Consider the following 19,836-nt stretch of genomic DNA (forward strand, 5'->3'; position numbering starts at 1 on the left):
CCCCCCCAGACTCCACTAGAACCCCCTGAGAGCTCCCAGCCCCTATGATGCCCCCCAAACTCCCTTAGAGCCCTATGAAAGCTCCCAGCCCCCACAGTGCCCCCCCCAACTCCCCTAGAACCCCGAGAGCTCCCAGCCCCCAGACTCCCCTAGAACCCCCTGAGAGCTCTCAGCCCCTATGATGCCCCCCCAAACTCCCTTAAAGCCCCCTGAAAGCTCTCAGCCCCCACAGTGCCCCCCCCAAACTCCCCTAGAGGCCCCCCAAGAGCTCTCAGCCTCCACATGCCCCCCTGAACTCCCCTAGAGGCCCCCCGAGGGCTGTCAGCCTTCACAGTGCCCCCCTGTAACTCCCCTAGAGGCACCCCGAGGGCTCTCAGCCTCCACAGTGCCCCTCAACCTCCCCTATAGGCCCACAGTCCCCTTAGACCCACTAGGAGGCCTCAGTCTTCACACCCCCCCCCCCCCACACACAGTTTACTGCAGAGTCTTCAGCCCTTGATAGTGCCCCCTGAGAGCTCCCAGCCACCACAGTGCCCCCCCCCCAGACTCCACTAGAACCCCCTGAGAGCTCCCAGCCCCTATGATGCCCCCCAAACTCCCTTAGAGCCCCCTGAAAGCTCCCAGCCCCCACAGTGCCCCCCCCCCCGACTCCCCTAGAACCCCGAGAGCTCCCAGCCCCCATGGTGTCCCCCAAACTCCCTTAGAGCCCCCTGAAAGCTCTCAGCCCCCACAGTGCCCCCCCCCCAAGCTCCCCTAGAGCCCCCCTGAGAGCTCTCAGCTCCCACAGTGCCCCCTAACCTCCCCTAGAGGCCCACAGTCCCCCACTGAGGGGATCAGCCCTGACAATGCGCCCACCCCCAAAAAAAAACTCCCCTAGAGCCCCCTGAGAGCTCTCAGCCTCCACAGTGCCCCCCTGCGCTGACTTCTGATTGGATGCCGCAGACCATTTACATAACTGATGCTGTGCCGGGGCCTCGTCTCCCCCCAACTGCAGCCGTCACCAGAGGTCTCATTCCTTCCGCTATGAGGAATTCAGCAGGAGGAAGAAGACTGCAGGGTGGGGGGGGTGAGTAGTTCATCCAGCGTACACCGGCTGAGGATGAGTCGTCCTTGGAAGGACTGTAAATTATTAATGGTGGAGAAGTAGAGGGAATGATATTAACCTTAATATAAAAAATACAGCCCAACGCTGCCAGGACTCTGTGTCAATGCTGGCACAGCCGCAATATTTAATGGGGACCTGTCACCTGCGCAGCCCTTATATTTAAAGGGGACCAGTTACCAGCACAGACTTTATATTTAAAGGGGACCTATCACCTGCACAATCGTTATATTTAAAGGGGATCTGTCACCAGCACAACCGTTATATTTAAAGGGGACCAGTTACCAGCACAGCCCTTATATTTAAAGGGGACCTATCACCAGCACAACCCTTATATTTAAAGGGGACCTGTCACCAGCACAGCCCTTATATTTAAAGGGGACCTGTCACCAGCACAGCCCTTATATTTAAAGGGGGCCTGTCACCACCACAGCCGTTATATTTAAAGGGGTGACCGGTCACCAGCACAGCCATTATATTTAATGGGGACCTGTCACCTGTACAGTTGCACTATTTAAAGGGGACTTGTTACCAGCACAGCCACCAATCATATCTTCCAACGATCAAACAAAAATCACTTCCCTGTGTTGTGGTATATAAATCGACTTGAGATTGCTTATTCAAATAAGTAGAGATTGATTGCAAAAGAAATCGATCATTTTTCAAAGTGTATATCTCCACCATAATGTTGATTGTACAAAGATTGTATGGTGAGATGGCAATGGTGGCCAAACACACTTCAACAGGAATAATTAATCTATAGTCAACCTATTTGATTGATACGCCACACACAGGGAGGATATGATCGTATTCATGAACAGAGTGATTGATACAAAACGATCCCTAATTCTCCACTCTGGCCAATCATAGGACCCAATCGAAATTGAGTCTAAATTTATTTGGATGGAAGGTATGGCAAGTGGAGTGTGTGTGGCCACCATAATGTGTGCGGTGAGCCTAAGGCCACTAGAATAATTAAACACGAACATTAAGAACATTGAGGGCTCAGGAGGTACGTCCGAACACACGTGCCATTTTTTTTTTTTTTTTGCACGTTCCCATGCGTCGTGTTTTAGGGAGTTCATTTCAGCTGTCCTATGTGCGTCAAACACAAAAGAAAATAATTAAATCTTGCTGCACCAAAACGGACGGTACTAAATGCATTTTGGTGGGCGCAAATGCATCCACGTTTGCTAGCTACCTGGGGCTGCCTTTAAGAATTATATGCATCTGCAAAAGTCAGCATGCTTCCGTGCGCAAAATCGTCCTGGCGCCAACAAGCCCTTCACTTACATGCAAACCTAAAACTTATTTTTCGGTATATTCGGTATTGTTCCTCTCTGTAGAGCAGTGGTCTCCAAACCGCAGCCTGAGGGCCAGATGTGGCCTTTTGTTTGCCCTTATCTGGCCCTTGGAGCATTATTCCACCAACGCACATCAATGATTACCTTTACCCTTCCTGATACCATCAATGGGGCACTATTCCTCAAATTAAAACCAATGATGAGGCACTGATGCCGGGGCATTTTCTACTCCCACTGGGCACAGTCTGCGCCCCCCCCCTCCCCCAAATCCTGAAGGACACCAAACTGGCCCTTTGCTTGGAAATTTTGGAGTCCCCTTATTAATCATCTTTTGTGAATGTTACAAAGTTTCTTTCCTGGAGATCCTGCCAGGGACAGCACTTCCCGTTTCATGCTGACAACGCTCAGTCACCACCTTCCAATTAGTAGCAGCGTTGGGCATCCAATCAGATCTGTGTGGGAGGCATACACAGACCTAATTGGCATCCCGACACCGCTTCAACTGGTAGGGGGTGTTCACTTTAAGTGAATGTTCAGTGAACTTCGTACATAACGGCTAAGCTGGGTCTAGTTCAATCAACCGATTACATGCCAACTGATTGCCTCTTGGGGGATCAGGAAGGAATTTTCTTAGTTTTTTTCTTTATTGTGGTTTTCTGCCTTCCCCGGGATCAACTGTGGGTATGTGATTGTGTGAATAAAATATCTATCTATCTATCTATCTATCTATATATATATATATATATATAAATATTATAGAGAGAGAGAGAGAGAGAGAGAGAAATATTATATATATATAGATCTATCTATATATATAATATATATTTTATTTTATTTTTTTTAAATATATATATATTATTTTTTCTGTTGGTTTTTTTTTCACGTTTATTTATTTATATATATATTTTTCTTCTATTGGTTGAACTGGATGGACTTGTGTCTTTTTTCAACCTGACTAACTAGGTAACAAAAATCTTTTTCTTTTTCATCCTACAAAAGATTACAGATTTTATACATTAAAACACAAATTCGTTTTATTTGCCAACATTCTCTTTGCCAAAAATAGTAGATTTTTTTTTTTTTCTCAACAGTTTTTGTTTTTCAGAATGTCTTTTCAATTATTTTAATGGTTAAGCTGGCAATACATGAATAGATTTTTGAAAAATGTTCTGAAAATTCGGACGAATATTCTCAGTACATTCGAGGACTTGACGGCCAAAGTCTTCAGGATTTCCTTTGCTTTTAATGTTTTTGTTTTTTAAATTAATGGACTTTCCCAATTTGTTGAAATTTGTTGGAGAAATAATTTTCCATCCTGATTCTTCGAATTTTCTTGTCTCTGCAGTTGGAAATGGACATCAATTTCACCTAACTTAGAAAATCAAACGAATGTTCTTAAGATGGAAAATTCTTATAGTGTATGGTCGGCTTTAGCTGGGTGAAAATGATGTTCATTTTCGACCGGAGTGGTGATAAAATTCGAAGTAGTAGGATACATTTTTTTTGTGGTTTTTGTTAACATATTGTAACAATGTCTGTTTATTACATCGGAGATTCATTTCAAATAGCAGGTCAGGCCAAAATTTTAAGGGCTTTTGGACAAAATTCATTGACTCAATGCCAAGAATGAATGTTCCGACAATTTTTTCAGAATTTCTGTACAAACGTTGGAAGGACAATCTATGTGTGTATGGTCAGTAAACCAACCCCAATATGTCTTTATTATAGACGGAGCTCATCATGTCAGAGCCTAGAGATTACCAAATGTTGGAGAACCAGCAGTTGGGCTGATCTGGGATCTTCTGGATCACCAGGAGCCCCCCAGAAATCCTTTGCTGATCAGTTCTAAGCCTGTTCTGTTCTACAAAATCCCCCAATAATGATGTCTACTGAGAAGGCAATCTAGAGTCATCTAGTGGGTTGGTTGCCTCCTCTGTTTCAAGGTCCCCGTATTTCTCGGAGGAAGCGGACCTACCTGATCTCCCGGGCTGCTTGGACATCGGCACAGAGACCTCGGTAAGCGGCAGGACGTAAACCTCGGGTCCATTCTGGGGCGCCGGGGAACTCTGGACAGAGAACTCGGTGGTGTAATCTTCTCCTTCCACATTGTCCAGCTCCTGCGGTCAGCAAAGGGACATCCATTATAACAGATGAAGTGGGATGAACACATAGTCACCACCCAAAACATTTAACCCCTTCAGCCACAGACTTGGGGAAAGGGCGTCAGCAGAAATATGAACCAACCTGACCTTTCATGAAAGAGAAGGTTCTCTGGGGGCCCGGAGCAACATGTGAACCCATCACCCCACAATGTCCCAATATGAAATGGAACTATGGAGGAAAAGAGAGCTGAGAATACTCCAATGACGTGAGCGATGGGATAAAATGTGTCTGCGTATTGTGCCTGGGTGCGTTATGTGGAACAGAATTTAAAGGGGACGTCCACTTACAGTGTGAGGAAAGTGTCTGGTTTATAGTTCTACAGACAAAAGAAGGAGAGAGAGAGAGAGAGAAAAAAAGGGGGGGGGGAGAGAAGAGAAGAAGAGAAGAAGAGAGGAGAGAAGAAGAGAGGAGAGAAGAAGAGAGGAGCGAAGAAGAGAGGAGCGAAGAAGAGAGGAAAGAAGAACAGAGACAGAAAAGAAAAGAGAAGAGAGAGGAAGAGAAGAGAGAGGAAGAGAAGAGAAGAGAAAGGAAGAGAAGAGAAGAGAGAAAAGAGTAAAGAGAGAGGAAAAAAAGGAGAGAGAAATGAAGGGAGAAAGGAGAAGAGAGAAGAAGAGAAGAGACAGAAGAGAGCTAAGAGAGAGAGAGATGAAGGAAGAAAAGGAGAAAAGAGGAGAGAAGAAGAGAAGGGGAAAAAGAGAGCAGAGAAGGGAAAAGAGAGAAGAAAAGAGAGAAGAAGAGAAGGGAAAAGAGAGAAGAAGGAAAAAGATAAAAGAAGAGAAGAGAAGGGAAAGGGGAAAGGGAAGAGAAGAGTGATAGGGAAAAGAAGAGCAGAAAAGAAGAGAAGAGAAGAAGAGGAGAAGAGAGAAGAAGAGAAGGGATAGAAGGGAAAAAGTAAGGGAAAAGAGAGAAGAAGAGAGGAGAGAGGGAACAAGAGAGAAAAGAAGAGAGAAGAAGAGAAGAGAGAAGAAGAGAAGAGCGAAGATGAGAAGAGCGAAGATGAGAAGAGCGAAGATGAGAAGAGCGAAGATGAGAAGAGTGAAGATGAGAAGAGCGAAGATGAGAAGAGCGAAGATGAGAAGAGCGAAGGAGAGAAGGTGAGACGAGAGAAGGTGAGACGAGAGAAGGTGAGACGAGAGATGGTGAGACGAGAGATGGTGAGAAGAGAGAAGATGAGAAGAGAGAAGATGAGAAGAAGAGAGAAGAGGAGCAGGAAGAGGAGAAGAGATAGAAGGGAAAAGAGACAAGAGAAAAGAAAGGAAAAGACAGAAGGGAGAAGAAGGGAAAAAAGAGAGGAGAGAAGGGAAAAGAGACGAGTAGAGAAGAGAGAAGAGAAGGGCAAAGAGAGAAGAAGAGGAGCAAAGAGAGAAAGAACTAGGAGAAAAAGTGAGAGTGAAAAAAACTGCCAGGTAAGAGAATGAAGAGAACGAGAAAACGAAAGAGAGAAGGGATGGAAGAGAAAATAGAGGGAGGGAGAGAGATATAAAGAGCATGGGAAAGAAATGGAGGGAAAAAAGAGAAAGACAGAAAGAAGAAAAGAGAGAAACGAGAGAAACAGGAGCAAAAAAGAGTAAAGAAAAGAGTAAAGAAGGAAAAGAAAGAAAAGGAAAAGAAAAGGGAAGGCACATCAACAAAGGGGGGGGGGGGGGGGGGAGAGAAGGGAGAGAGTAAGAGAAGAGAAAGAAAGAAAGTAATGAAGAGAGAGAAGGGGTGGGGGAGGGGGATATATAGATGTATTTTCTGCAGTCCACATAGATTTTTTGGAAAGTAGTATTTTTCTGAATAAAACAGATCTAAGAAGTGAAAACCGTTTAACTTCTATGTGCGTCAGATGACTTTTTTCCCTTCTGGCTCCTCCATCCACAACATTCACAAATGGGGGGCCCTGTACCCGGTTGACCCCACTATTTTTGGTGGAAGGGTTAAATTTGCCCGGTGAGCCCTCCAGAGCTCAGGGAACTGGCACAGAAAACACGGTTCAGGAGTCACAATGATAAAATTAGTCATGCGTGACTTTCTGTGGCATTACAGCTGGCACAGGGCTTACCCAGCTCAGAGTATGAGAGATGCCAGCTGCTGCCTTGTTTACTGAGCAGGAGTGGCACACGCATGCCCCCTGGCATCCCCTGAACTGCGGCCTGCTCCCCCTCCGGGTACTCTGTGCCCTCCCAGAGGGCCCCCCCCCTTCATCTCAGGGCAATCATGTCATCTTAGATGTGAACAGACGTTCCACGGGAGCGTACACATCCCCATCTGAAATCAATGACAACAGTTATTTTTCTGAACGAGACTGCAACGCGGACTGTCTGTGCTGCACTTCCACTCTACAGGTGGCTGTACATATATTCATACATTGGCTGCTGACCATCTCCCTTTATTCACTGACCTATCTAAGTTATATAGAGTCTGCAGGAGAAGTAGAGCCATTGCTTCCAAAAATGCTAGTTGCCTGGCTGTGTGTGACATCATCGCTTTGTAATAATTTAGCCAGTAAAGTCAGCATTGCTGAAACCCCAGGCTTGTTACGCATTAGCGACTCTGAAGCAAGGGAATCAGCATGACAGTGAGATGCCTAGCAGCGTAAAGCACCCTTCAGCTGCAGACTGGGGGTGCCAAATACAGATCACTATGGGGGTGCCAAATACAGATCACCATGGGGGGTGCCAAATACAGATCACCATGGGGGGTGCCAAATACAGATCACCATGGGGGGTGCCAAATACAGATCACCATGGGGGGTGCCAAATACAGATCACCATGGGGGGTGCCAAATACAGATCACCATGGGGGGTGCCAAATACAGATCACCAGGGGGGTGCCAAATACAGATCACCAGGGGGGTGCCAAAACAGATCACCAGGGGGGTGCCAAATACAGATCACCAGGGGGGTGCCAAACACAGATCACCAGGGAGTGCCAAATACAGATCACCAGGGGGGTGCCAAATACAGATCACCAGGGGGGTGCCAAACACAGATCACCAGGGGGGTGCCAAACACAGATCACCAGGGGGGTGCCAAATACAGATCACCAGGGGGGTGCCAACAACTCATCAGCAAGCCTCAGCTGGAGCCAAGGGTGAAAATAAAATGATATCAACAGATTTCAAATGCGTCCAATTCCCTCGGCGGCCGTTGGCCATTCGCTGCACGCAAAGCTCCGCAGAGCTCAATGCGGCTACGCCATTATATAACATTGTCCGGGGTTTAACCCCTCCGCTTGTCTGAACTGCAGCATTCCGCCTGATTATATAACCACAGATAGGTACCGCGCACAGAGCGATGACATCATCCGCTATTTCCACCCAAAAATCCTCCACAAGCATCAGGTCCCCCCCCCCCCCCCAAAGATGATCTGTGCACCGACGCGGGAAGACACGCAGATCTCAGCATGCACAGCCTAGAGATGCTTCATAAATAGGGCAAAATGTGGCGTGCAAGAAAATCAGCGCCCCAGGGTAACCAATCAGCACATTTCTGCCACCGGAGATAAGCAATGCAAGGTGAACTCACATAGACAGAAAGATTATAGATCGTATGATGTGGGAGCAGTGAGATGTACGATGATCCCCCCCAAACTCACACTGGAACCCCAACACTGACCCTTCCTCTAACCTTCACAATGTATAATCCCAACAGCCCACCTCCCGTAACCCCAACACCTCCCTTTATCCTTCACACTGACCCTTCCTGTAACCTTCACAATGACCCCCAGGTCCTAACAGCACCCCCCCCAACCATAACCTCAACACTAAGCCTCCCTTTATCCTTACACTGACCCGTCCTGTTACCCCTATACTAAATCACCCTCTAACCCTAATATTAACCCTTCCCCCTCCCTATAGCCCCAACACTCTCCCTATAACCCCAACACTGACCCTCCCCTCTCCATATAACCCTAACACTGACCCTTCCTCCTCAATATAACCCTAACACTGACCCCCCCTCCATGTAACCCTAACACTGACCCGACCTGTTCTGTAATCCCAACAGTGATCCCTGCCCCCCTCCTTAACCCCAACACTAAGCTTCTATTTATCCTTCACACTGACCCTTCCTGTAACCTTTGCAATGACCCCCAGGTCCTAACAGCACCCCCCACCCCCACCCCCCACATAACTTCAACACTAAGCCTCCCTTTATCCTTACACTGACCCTTCCTGTAACCTTCACAATGTCCCCCAGGTCCTAACAGCACCCCCCCCAACCTCAACACTAAGCCTCCCTTTATCCTTACACTGACCCTTCATGTTACCCTTATACTAAACCACCCTCTAACCCTAATATTAACCCTTTCCCCCCCTATAGCCCTAACACCCTTCTTATAACCCTAACACTGACCCTCCCCCTCCATATAACCCTAACACTGACCTGTTCTGTAATCCTAACAATGATCCCTGCCCCCCTCCGTAACCCCAACACTAAGCTTCTATTTATTTGACCCTTCCTGTAACCTTCACAATGTATAATCTTAACCGCCGCTCCCCCCTTGTAACCCCAACACCTCCCTTTATCCTTCACACCGACCCTTCCTGTAACCCTCATATTAAACCATCTTGTACCCCTATCACTAACCCCAACACCTCCCTATTACCCTAACACTAACCTTCCCCCCCTATAACCCTAACACTGACCTGTTCTGTAATCCTAAAAGTGACCCCTGCCACCCCCCTCCCCCCCCCCATAACCTTCAACACTAAGCTTCCCTTTATCCTTCACAGGGACCCTTCCTGTAACTCTCATATTAAACCACCTTGTACCCCCTATCACTAAACCTACCCCCTCCCTGGAAGCCTAATATCATACCACCCTGTAACCCTAATGCTAACCCCCCCCTCCCCTATTACCTTAAGACTAACCTTCCCCCTCCCTACAACACTAACCCTCCCTTTCCCTATAACCCTAACACTGACCTGTTCTGTAATCCTAAAAGTGACCCATGCCATCTCCCTATAACCCCGAAACTAAGCTTCCCTTTATCCTTCACACCGACCCTTCCTGTAACCCTTCTATTAAACCACCTTGTACCCCCTATAACTAATCTTCCATATAGCCCTAAAACTAAACCTCCAGTAAAACCCTAACCCTCCCTGTAACCCTAACACTGACCTATTCTGTAACACCAATCCATCCTATAACCCTAACACTAATCCTCCCAGTAACCCTAAAACAAGCCTCCTGTAATCCTAAAAGTACCTATTCCGTAACACTAACCCACCCTGTAACCCTAATATCATAACCACCCTGGAACCCTAATACTAACCCTTCCCCCCTTGCTGTAACCCTAGCATGTAACCCTCACACTGACCCTTCATGTAACCCCCCAAAACCAAACCTCTCCATATCCCTAGCAGAAACCCTTCCCTGTAACCCCAACACTCTATAAATCCAGCCCCTTGTTTGCATATTCCCTTCTCCTGTCTGAGTTTCCTCAGCGCAAAAGACCACCCCACCCTCCCCCGTCCTGTGCAAAGAGGCCCAAGTGTAAGAAGCTACAATCAGCCCACCAGACTCCACCTGTAACTGAACCATACAGACTACTTCTTCAGTCTCAATAGCAGATGCGTTGGCACGGTTAGCAGCAATAGATTTTACTGCCCCTCTATTCACGAAGGGACTCGAGTGCAATGCAAAGCAACAGCCAATTTCTGTACACCGGACACCCGGTCTGCAAAAGCCCCATAGATGGTGAGAGGAGACAAACTTCTCACCAAGCAGGACTGATGGTGGTTCAAATGGGAGAAATGGCCCTCAGAACTCTGCTGGCGGGGGAATGGCCTTACAATGTGACACATGAACAGTGGAAAGCAACCATTCCCTTCCCTACAAACAGAAGGGTGGTGGGATCCGTTATCATACAAAGAAAATCTCCCAAACTATCAGCAAGTCTCTGCTGGTGAACATGAGCTCCACCAATACTTGGATGGCCTTGTTGCTGGTCCCTAGGGCAGGGTTTCCTCAGTCCTTAAATAACACTAACTGGCCAAGTTTTGGGAATTGCCCTTAGACAAAATGCCTCTCATGAATACCAAGCCATTGACCATGATATACAGCACCTTGGCAAGGTGACGCAAAACCTGAAAACATGACCTGCTGGGGGGTACCTTAGGTTGGGAATTGCTGCTGTAGGTAATACCTACATGGTACAATCAAGTACATATAATTACATAGTTAGTCAGGTTGAAAAAAGACAAAAGTCCATCTAGTTCAACCAATAAAACAAAAACAAAAAATCAGCAGGCCATGGTTTGGACATTTCCCTTAGATAAAAACAGCTTTCACAAGTACCAAACCATTACATTTTTTTCAAAAGCACCCATGCAAGGTGAAGGAAATCCTGAAAACATGACCTGTTGGGGGTATTTGAGGACTGAGGTTCTAGACCAGTGATGGCTAACCTTGGCACCACAGATGTTTTGGAACTAAATTTCCCATGATGCTCCTGCACTTTGCATTGCAGTGGAGCATCATGGAAAATGTAGCTCCAAAACATCTGGGGTGCCAAGGTTCGCCATCACTGTTCTAGACCATTGCTCAAGGCAATGCCTACAAGGTATAATCAAGTAGCCCCGGGAGGCCATAGCTTGGGAATTTCCCTTAGATAAAAAATGGCGGTCATAGGTACCAAACCATTGATATGGATTCAAAGCAACAGTGCAAGGTGAAGGAAATCCTAAAAACAAGACCTGTTGGGGGTACTTAAGGACTAAGGTCGGGAACCAGTGCTCTAGACATTCCTTACATGGCACAATCATCTCACAGCACCTACCACCACCTTTGCTTTTAACTTCACGTTAACAGCCAGCCCAATATTCTATCATACTAAATGATCCCTCAGCTATATAAGAGTATTCTTGAATGGTCTTGGTGCTTGGATAGCCAATTATACATTGGCACAGCACTGGGGCCCCCAGAAGTCAAACTGTCAACTGTGTTGAGGGTTTCCAGAAGTAGTTTCCAATGCAAGTCCTGAAGCCACCCAGATGACCAAATGTCCTCTCAAAAAGTAGCCCAAAACCCAAAAACATGTAATCAGATACTTAGTTGCACTCCGAGAATGGTCTTCAACCAATAGAGAACTAGTAACCCTTCAGATGCATACCCACAAAAAGGGCTGTTCCCTCTGGGAAAATTAGGTCACAAAGGATGGATGAATACTCTAGAGACAGGTCAAAGGATCCACCGACTGAAGAGGGAAGACCTCTCAAAAGGTTATTTCATACACATGCCACCGAAATTGCCCAACACTGCAAAAAATCGAACACAACAACACGCATAACTAACCATAAAAAAATGACGCATGAAAAATTTGGATCTCACTATTATACACATCGCAGAACTGGCCAGAGGGGCAATAAAAACATAATGGAGTCATGTGATGGCATTGCTGTATCTCCAATGGCCTCAAACTATTTTCCGTAACCCTCTTCTCTGGTCAGCCAATGGCAAGAAAGATTGACAGTAACTATTTAAAGCCAACATTGCATGCAACACTTCAAAAACAAAACATTCCTAAGGCCCCATGCTCAACCCTTGGTGCAATTGTCGGAGGACGCCACACACATGGAGACGAAGGTACAACCATATGGGAAATCCCAGGCAACATACAGGTACGTAGTGCCAATGGGTACCTTAGAGACGCCCTTCACTTAAAAGGGTTACATTTTTTTTGGAGGCGGGTTATCGCTGACACAGATGAAGGCGCAGACCTTGCAGAGATACGGTGCCCAGAAGGATAATGGCCGCAGGCTGGGCAGCACACACAGCATTGTGGCACGCAGTGATCGATCTCATGCCTACCTCTCCATGTAGCCACGAAAAGCCTTTAATCCCAAAAGCTGCACCGGCGATTAAGTAGGAAAGGGTCAGCATGTCCTGAGTGGGGTGACCGGGACCCAGAGGCGACTGGCGCTGCCATTACACGTCCCTGCGATTCATCTTGCGCTGCTCTGCCAGGCTTCCCCGTCTCTGCCTGGCACATTAACAACGCTCAGCTGCCCTCCGAATCAGAATCCAGGGACTGTGCTGGAAAGGGGGAGGCGGGTCTTTTTGACTTTTTTTTTTTTTTTCTTACATAGTGGTGACATTCCATTTACTGCCCACTCTGTGTACACCCCCCCGCCCCCCCAACAACACGTGCTCTTACAATGCCACCATTCTCTGCCCATTCAATGCACTGGCACTGTTGGCTTACTGGGATGCAGGAGGTTAATGCTGCCTACAGGAGCACGGACATGCACAGGGAACACGCTGATCTCCCCGGACTACCCTCCTCTCCCCTTATATTATCCCTTACCCCTGATAATGTCCCCGGACTACCCTCCTATCCCCGTTATATTATACATTACCCCCGATAATGTCCCCGGACTACCCTCCTATCCCCATTATATTATACATTACCCCCGATAATGTCCCCGGACTACCCTCCTATCCCCGTTATATTATACATTACCACTGATAATGTCCCCAGACTCCCATCCCATCCCCTTTATAGTATCTCTTCCCAGTTCTGTACACCTGCTGTGCCCATTATGAGGGGTTCCCACCATCCCTGTGCTGAGTTCCCGGGTCTGTAACCCGCTGTGCCCATTATGAGGGGTTCTCACCATCCCTGTGCTGAGTTCCTGGGTCTGTACACCCGCTGTGTCCATTATGAGGGGTTCTCACCATCCCTTTGCTGAGTTCCCGGGTCTGTAACCCGCTGTGCCCATTATGAGGGGTTCTCACCATCCCTGTGCTGAGTTCCCAGGTCTGTACACCCGCTGTGCCCATTATGAGGGGTTCCCACATCCCTGTGCTGAGTTCCCGGGTCTGTACACTTGCTGTGCCCATTATGAGGGGTTCCCACCATCCCTGTGCTGAGTTCCTGGGTCTGTACGCCCGCTGTGCCCATTATGAGGGGTTCCCACCATCCCTGTGCTGGAAGAAACAATGATTGGTGGAGAGTCCGGATGTTTTGGTAGGGCGACCTTGCTATTTAAGTATCGGAATCATATATGGCTTCACCCACCATTCCCTACCTATACCCTAAATCACTTTGGGGTGGAGCTTCTATAACTGAGATATTTATGGAGGAAACAGAAGAGGAACTGTCCTTGGACAGAAATAAGAAAAAATATATCTCTGGAAATAAAAAAAAAAAAAAAAAAACACACAAATGAGGAATGATGGGTTAAATGAAATGTTCATTTTATATGAAAAAAATAAATAAATAACAAAAAGTTCAACTTATAAAAAAGTCATGTGAATATTAAGTTATGAAATAATAATGAAGGCAGGAAAATGTACAGTGTATGGACACACGAGTTGTATCGGATTGTACATTTGCTTTTCCATTTTCCAAAACTAAACAAAAACAAGTTATTCAATTTGCATCCAATCAGACCGGCACTTGTACTAGAAAGTAGATGGGAGATCTAATGGAAATTTTACAATCAGATTGTATAGTTTATGGTCAGTTTTATTCATCAACAATAAGAAATATCCCCAAAAAACAAAACATAAATCACAAACAGGATCAACACAACACTGCACAAATAAATAAAAATATAAAATAAATAATCTGTTCTACCAATGAGAACAAACTTCATCCCGTCTCTGACCTTCAATCCCAGGAGGCCAACTTTGCCCAGCAGCTGCATGTGACAGATATTGTACCGCCCCCTGTAGACAGCAGCCTGCATTTCCTATAACTAGGTGCCTACATACGCAATGAGGAAAAATGTCTCTGACTGTCTCCTGTACTATGTCTGCAGTCTCTGACCATCTCCTGTACTATGTCTGCAGTCTCTGACCGTCTCCTGTACTATGTCTGCAGTCTCTGATCATCTCCTGTACTATGTCTGCAGTCTCTGACCATCTCCTGTACTATGTCTGCAGTCTCTGACCGTCTCCTGTACTATGTCTGCAGTCTCTGACCTTCTCCTGTACTATGTCTGCAGTCTCTGATCATCTCCTGTACTATGTCTGCAGTCTCTGACCATCTCCTGTACTATGTCTGCAGTCTCTGACCATCTCCTGTACTATGTCTGCAGTCTCTGACCATCTCCTGTACTATGTCTGCAGTCTCTGACCATCTCCTGTATCATGTCTGCAGTCTCTGACCATCTCCTGTACTATGTCTGCAGTTTCTGACCATCTCCTGTACTATGTCTGCAGTCTCTGACCATCTCCTGTATCATGTCTGCAATCTCTGACCATCTCCTGTACCATGTCTGCAGTCTCTGACCATCTCCTGTACTATGTCTGCAGTCTCTGACCATCTCCTGTACTATGTCTGCAGTCTCTGACCATCTCCTGTATCATGTCTGCAGTCTCTGACCATCTCCTGTACTATGTCTGCAGTCTCTGACCATCTCCTGTACCATGTCTGCAGTCTCTGACCATCTCCTTACTATGTCTGCAGTCTCTGACTGTCTCTTGTACTGTGTGGAATTTTCGGTCCCCTTCTCCGGTGAATTTTGAGGCTCACCTTAAATCCGATGTCGCCCTTCTTGCAGCACAGACAGGCCAGCATGAGGAAGATGATGGTGATGAGTCCGGAGAAGGATACGGCCACCACGGCCAGCGAGGACGGCCAGGACAGCTCACTCAGCAGGGGGCCATCTGTAAAGAGAGCAGAGAGGTGAATGGAGAGGAGGAATCCTCCCTCAACCAATAGGAATCGTTCTCAGGACATAGACAGACAGATATCTGCACATCTGTTACTCGCCCGGCACACTTTCTCCCCCCAAAACCCCAGGAACCCCAGAAGGTCCCATCATTATAGACATGCAGACATTGCCCCCTGTGGTCCCCTTCTTGGGAAAATGCTGATGCAAAGTCTTGAATGACTGGGAAGAGAAGGCAATGCTGTATTTCACCTCCTGCATGCTTCTTCCTTGCCTGTGACTCAAAACACTTGACTCCAGAGACAACCAGGCAACCAGCATTTCCCAAAGGAGATCGATGATGGCTTGCTAGGTTTCCTGTAAATAATGTGTGAACCCCGGAGTCTCCTTTACACTTGTGGTTTGGGGGTGGTAAAAGCACGCAGTTGGTCGGCATTTTCACCACCCCCCCACCCCCCCCAGGTTGCAAAGGCAGCAGATAAGAATGATGGGGGAGATCAGAATGATGGGGGTGATGAGGATGATGGGGAAGATTGGGTGATGGGGGGTCAAGAGGATGATGTGGGAAGATGGGGATGATGAGGATGATGGGGGAGATGGGGATGATGAGGATGCTAAGGGTCATGGGGATGATGGGGTGATGGGGGTCAAGAGGATGATGCGGGGAGATGGGAATGATGAGGATGATGGGGGTCACTGGGATGATGGGGGAGATGGGGGTGATGGTGGTCATGAGGATGATGGGGGAGATGGGAATGATGAGGGTGATGGGGAGGATGGGGGTGATAGGAATGATGAGGATGATGGGGAAGATGGGGATGATGGGGTGATGGGGGGTCAAGAGGATGATGTGGGAAGATGGGAATGATAAGGATGATGGGGGAGATGGGGATGATGAGGATGCTAAAGGTAATGGGGATGATGGGGTGATGGGGGTCAAGAGGATGATGCGGGGAGATGGGAATGATGAGGATGATGGGGGTCACACGGGGATGATGGGGGAGATGGGGGTGATGGTGGTCATGAGGATGATGGGGGAGATGGGAATGATGAGGGTGATGGGGAAGATGGGGGTGACAGGAATGATGAGGATGATGGGGAAGATGGGGATGATTGGGTGATGGGGGGTCAAGAGGATGATGTGGGAAGATGGGGATGATAAGGATGATGGGGATGATGGGGTGATGGGGGTCATGGGGATGATGGGGTGATGGGGGTCAAGAGGATGATGCAGGGAGATGGGAATGATGAGGATGATGGGGGTCACGGGGATGATGGGGGAGATGGGGGTGATGGTGGTCATGAGGATGATGGGGGAGATGGGGAAGATGGGGGAGATGGGGATGATGAGGGTGATGGGGGAGATGGGGGAGATGGGGATGGTGAAAGTGACGGGGGTCAAGAGGATGATGCGGGGAGATGGGAATGATGAGGATGATGGGGGTCATGGGGATGAATGGGGAGATGGGGGTGATGGTGGTCATTAGGGCGATGAGGGTGATGGGGAAGATGGGGGAGATGGGGATGATGGGGGTGACGGGGGTCAAGAGGATGATGCGGGTAATGGGGGGCAATGGGGATGATGGGGGTCAACAGAAAGATGCAGGTGATGGGGGGTGATAAGGATAATGGGGGTCATGAAGATGATGGCAGAGATGGAGGTGATGAGAGAGATGGAGGTGATGAGGATGATGGGAATCATGGGGGTGATGAGGGTGATGGGGGTGATGAGGATCACCGCAGATTATCTTATAGTAAGATGTTACAAATTACAAGACAGTTAACACTTCTAGGTTTCATGGTATTGGGTGGGGGTAGCAGTCACATGAATGTCCATTGTTGGCCAATGATGTCACCACCATCCCCGTCCCTTGGCTCAGGGAGATGGGGGTGATGGTGGTCATGAGGATGATGGGGGAGATGGGAATGATGAGGGTGATGGGGAGGATGGGGGTGATAGGAATGATGAGGATGATGGGGAAGATGGGGATGATGGGGTGATGGGGGGTCAAGAGGATGATGTGGGAAGATGGGAATGATAAGGATGATGGGGGAGATGGGGATGATGAGGATGCTAAAGGTAATGGGGATGATGGGGTGATGGGGGTCAAGAGGATGATGCGGGGAGATGGGAATGATGAGGATGATGGGGGTCACACGGGGATGATGGGGGAGATGGGGGTGATGGTGGTCATGAGGATGATGGGGGAGATGGGAATGATGAGGGTGATGGGGAAGATGGGGGTGACAGGAATGATGAGGATGATGGGGAAGATGGGGATGATTGGGTGATGGGGGGTCAAGAGGATGATGTGGGAAGATGGGGATGATAAGGATGATGGGGATGATGGGGTGATGGGGGTCATGGGGATGATGGGGTGATGGGGGTCAAGAGGATGATGCAGGGAGATGGGAATGATGAGGATGATGGGGGTCACGGGGATGATGGGGGAGATGGGGGTGATGGTGGTCATGAGGATGATGGGGGAGATGGGGAAGATGGGGGAGATGAGGGTGATGGGGGAGATGGGGGAGATGGGGATGGTGAAAGTGACGGGGGTCAAGAGGATGATGCGGGGAGATGGGAATGATGAGGATGATGGGGGTCATGGGGATGAATGGGGAGATGGGGGTGATGGTGGTCATTAGGGCGATGAGGGTGATGGGGAAGATGGGGATGATGGGGGTGACGGGGGTCAAGAGGATGATGCGGGTAATGGGGGGCAATGGGGATGATGGGGGTCAACAGAAAGATGCAGGTGATGGGGGGTGATAAGGATAATGGGGGTCATGAAGATGATAGGAGAGATGGAGGTGATGAGAGAGATGGAGGTGATGAGGATGATGGGAATCATGGGGGTGATGAGGGTGATGGGGGTGATGAGGATCACCGCAGATTATCTTATAGTAAGATGTTACAAATTACAAGACAGTTAACACTTCTAGGTTTCATGGTATTGGGTGGGGGTAGCAGTCACATGAATGTCCATTGTTGGCCAATGATGTCACCACCATCCCCGTCCCTTGGCTCAGGGAGCTGTCACTGGGTGAGGGGTCCTGTTGGGTTGGGTGGTCTGTGCCGGGTCGTCAGGTAGCAGGCATTGTGATATATAATCGACTCGCACGAGGGAAATTTTGGGGGGAATTTATATTTTTTTGTAAAGGATTTATCAGATGTTGAGGTGTCTATTTCTGGTTACACTTTTTTATTTGAGTAGGGGTACTATGTGGGGGGGGCGATATCTGGGGGTCCCCTTATTATTAAAGGGGGCTTTCAGATTCTTATAAGCTCTTCATCTGCAGACCCCCACAACCACTAGCCAGGGTTGTGGGGAAGAGGCCCTTACACTCATCAACATGAGGGCAAGGTGCTTTGGTGGGGGAGGGCTCATTTCCCCCTTCTTTCCTGGCCAGCTGGGCTGCATGCTTGAATTAAAGGTCTGGTATGGATTTCCTGGGGGAGGCACCCCTCTATAATCCATGGCAGGCTGAGGGGGTCTGGGGTGTATTTGGGTTCTGGGGGGGATGCTCTGTGCTGGCAAGAAAAAGATAATTTATCTGCAATTTTAAAAACTTTTTTCCCTACAGGAAGTGCTGCAGCAGCATTGACATTCACAGAGATACCCCTTGACAAACGGGATTACTTACCTGCTTATTATTCCCCCAAAAAAGGGCCTCTTTCCCACAATCCTGGTCAGTGGTTGTGGGGGTCTACGGGTGAGGAGCTTATAAGAATCTGGAAGCCCCCTTTTAGTAATAACAGGGCCCCCAGATATTGCCCCCTCCCCCCTACATAGTGTCCCTACTTGTTCAAAAAAAAAAAAAAAAAAGAAAGAATGTAACCAGAAATAAAGACACCCCAACATCTGACAAATCCTTTACAAAAAAAAAAAATCTAAATCCCCCCAAAAACGTCCCTTGATGTGACAGATTCGTCTCCCATTGATTATAATGAGGTTTGGGTTCGGCTTTCTTCTGATCTCATCTCATCTCTAGTTGGGAGTTATTTTGTATCAGATTTTGGAAATCGTTCGTCTAGAACAGGGGTCTAAAGACTGGGGCCTGGGGGCCGGATGCTGCCCTTTGCTTGCCTTTTTCCAGCCCTTGGGGCACTATTCTTCCCACTAATACGAGACACTATTCTCCCAATGACACCAACGATGGGGCTCCATTTTTCCCAACACCACCAGCAATGGGGCACTATTCCTTCCACTGACGCCCACAATGGGGCACCATTTCTCCCACGGACACCAACAATGGGGCGCTATTCCTCCCCCAATACCAAACGTGGGGATGTTTACACCAATGATGCCAGAAAAATTTCCACTCCTGATGACCACAGTCCAACCCCCCCCCCCAAGGTCTGAAAGACAATAAAATGGCCCTTTGTTTAGAGAGTTTGGAGGCCTCCCGATCTAGAAGAACCTTTACAGGTTTATATCTGCTCAGCCTAAAGCCAAAGTCTCCGCCGTCCTTCTATCACCAGAAATCTGCAAACAACAAAAATATTCCCGAAGGTTCACAGCCAACCGAGTCTGCGAGTCTTCCCGCCGCTGCGCCAGAAATAGAGCGAGATTATTAATAACTCAGTTTCCTGTCACATCGCTTCAAAAAGAGCTAAGAAATGGAGCCGCGCACATTGCACATCATATCGATCGATA

At 47.9% G+C, this 19,836-nt stretch overlaps 1 protein-coding gene across 2 annotated transcripts in view; it reads right to left on the reverse strand.

Annotated features, from left to right (window-relative positions):
• AATK (apoptosis associated tyrosine kinase) overlaps positions 1-15,180 on the reverse strand; it is a 67,819-nt gene extending 52,639 nt beyond the window's left edge. Inside the window, exons 1-2 of one of the 2 annotated variants that reach the window (XM_073606852.1) lie at positions 15,037-15,180; positions 4,382-4,523 (exon numbers count right to left, since the gene is read on the reverse strand). In XM_073606852.1, coding sequence (XP_073462953.1) covers positions 4,382-4,523; positions 15,037-15,081 — 187 coding nt within the window. In that variant the 5' untranslated portion in view covers positions 15,082-15,180. Of the gene's footprint in view, positions 1-4,381; positions 4,524-12,365; positions 12,598-15,036 lie in introns of those variants that run through there. The other variant, XM_073606851.1, reaches the window with a different exon arrangement.
• Between the last annotated feature and the right edge of the window lie 4,656 nt (positions 15,181-19,836).

Source organism: Aquarana catesbeiana, linkage group LG12 (assembly GCF_042186555.1).
Source record: "Aquarana catesbeiana isolate 2022-GZ linkage group LG12, ASM4218655v1, whole genome shotgun sequence".
Classification (NCBI taxonomy): Eukaryota; Metazoa; Chordata; class Amphibia; order Anura; family Ranidae; genus Aquarana; species Aquarana catesbeiana.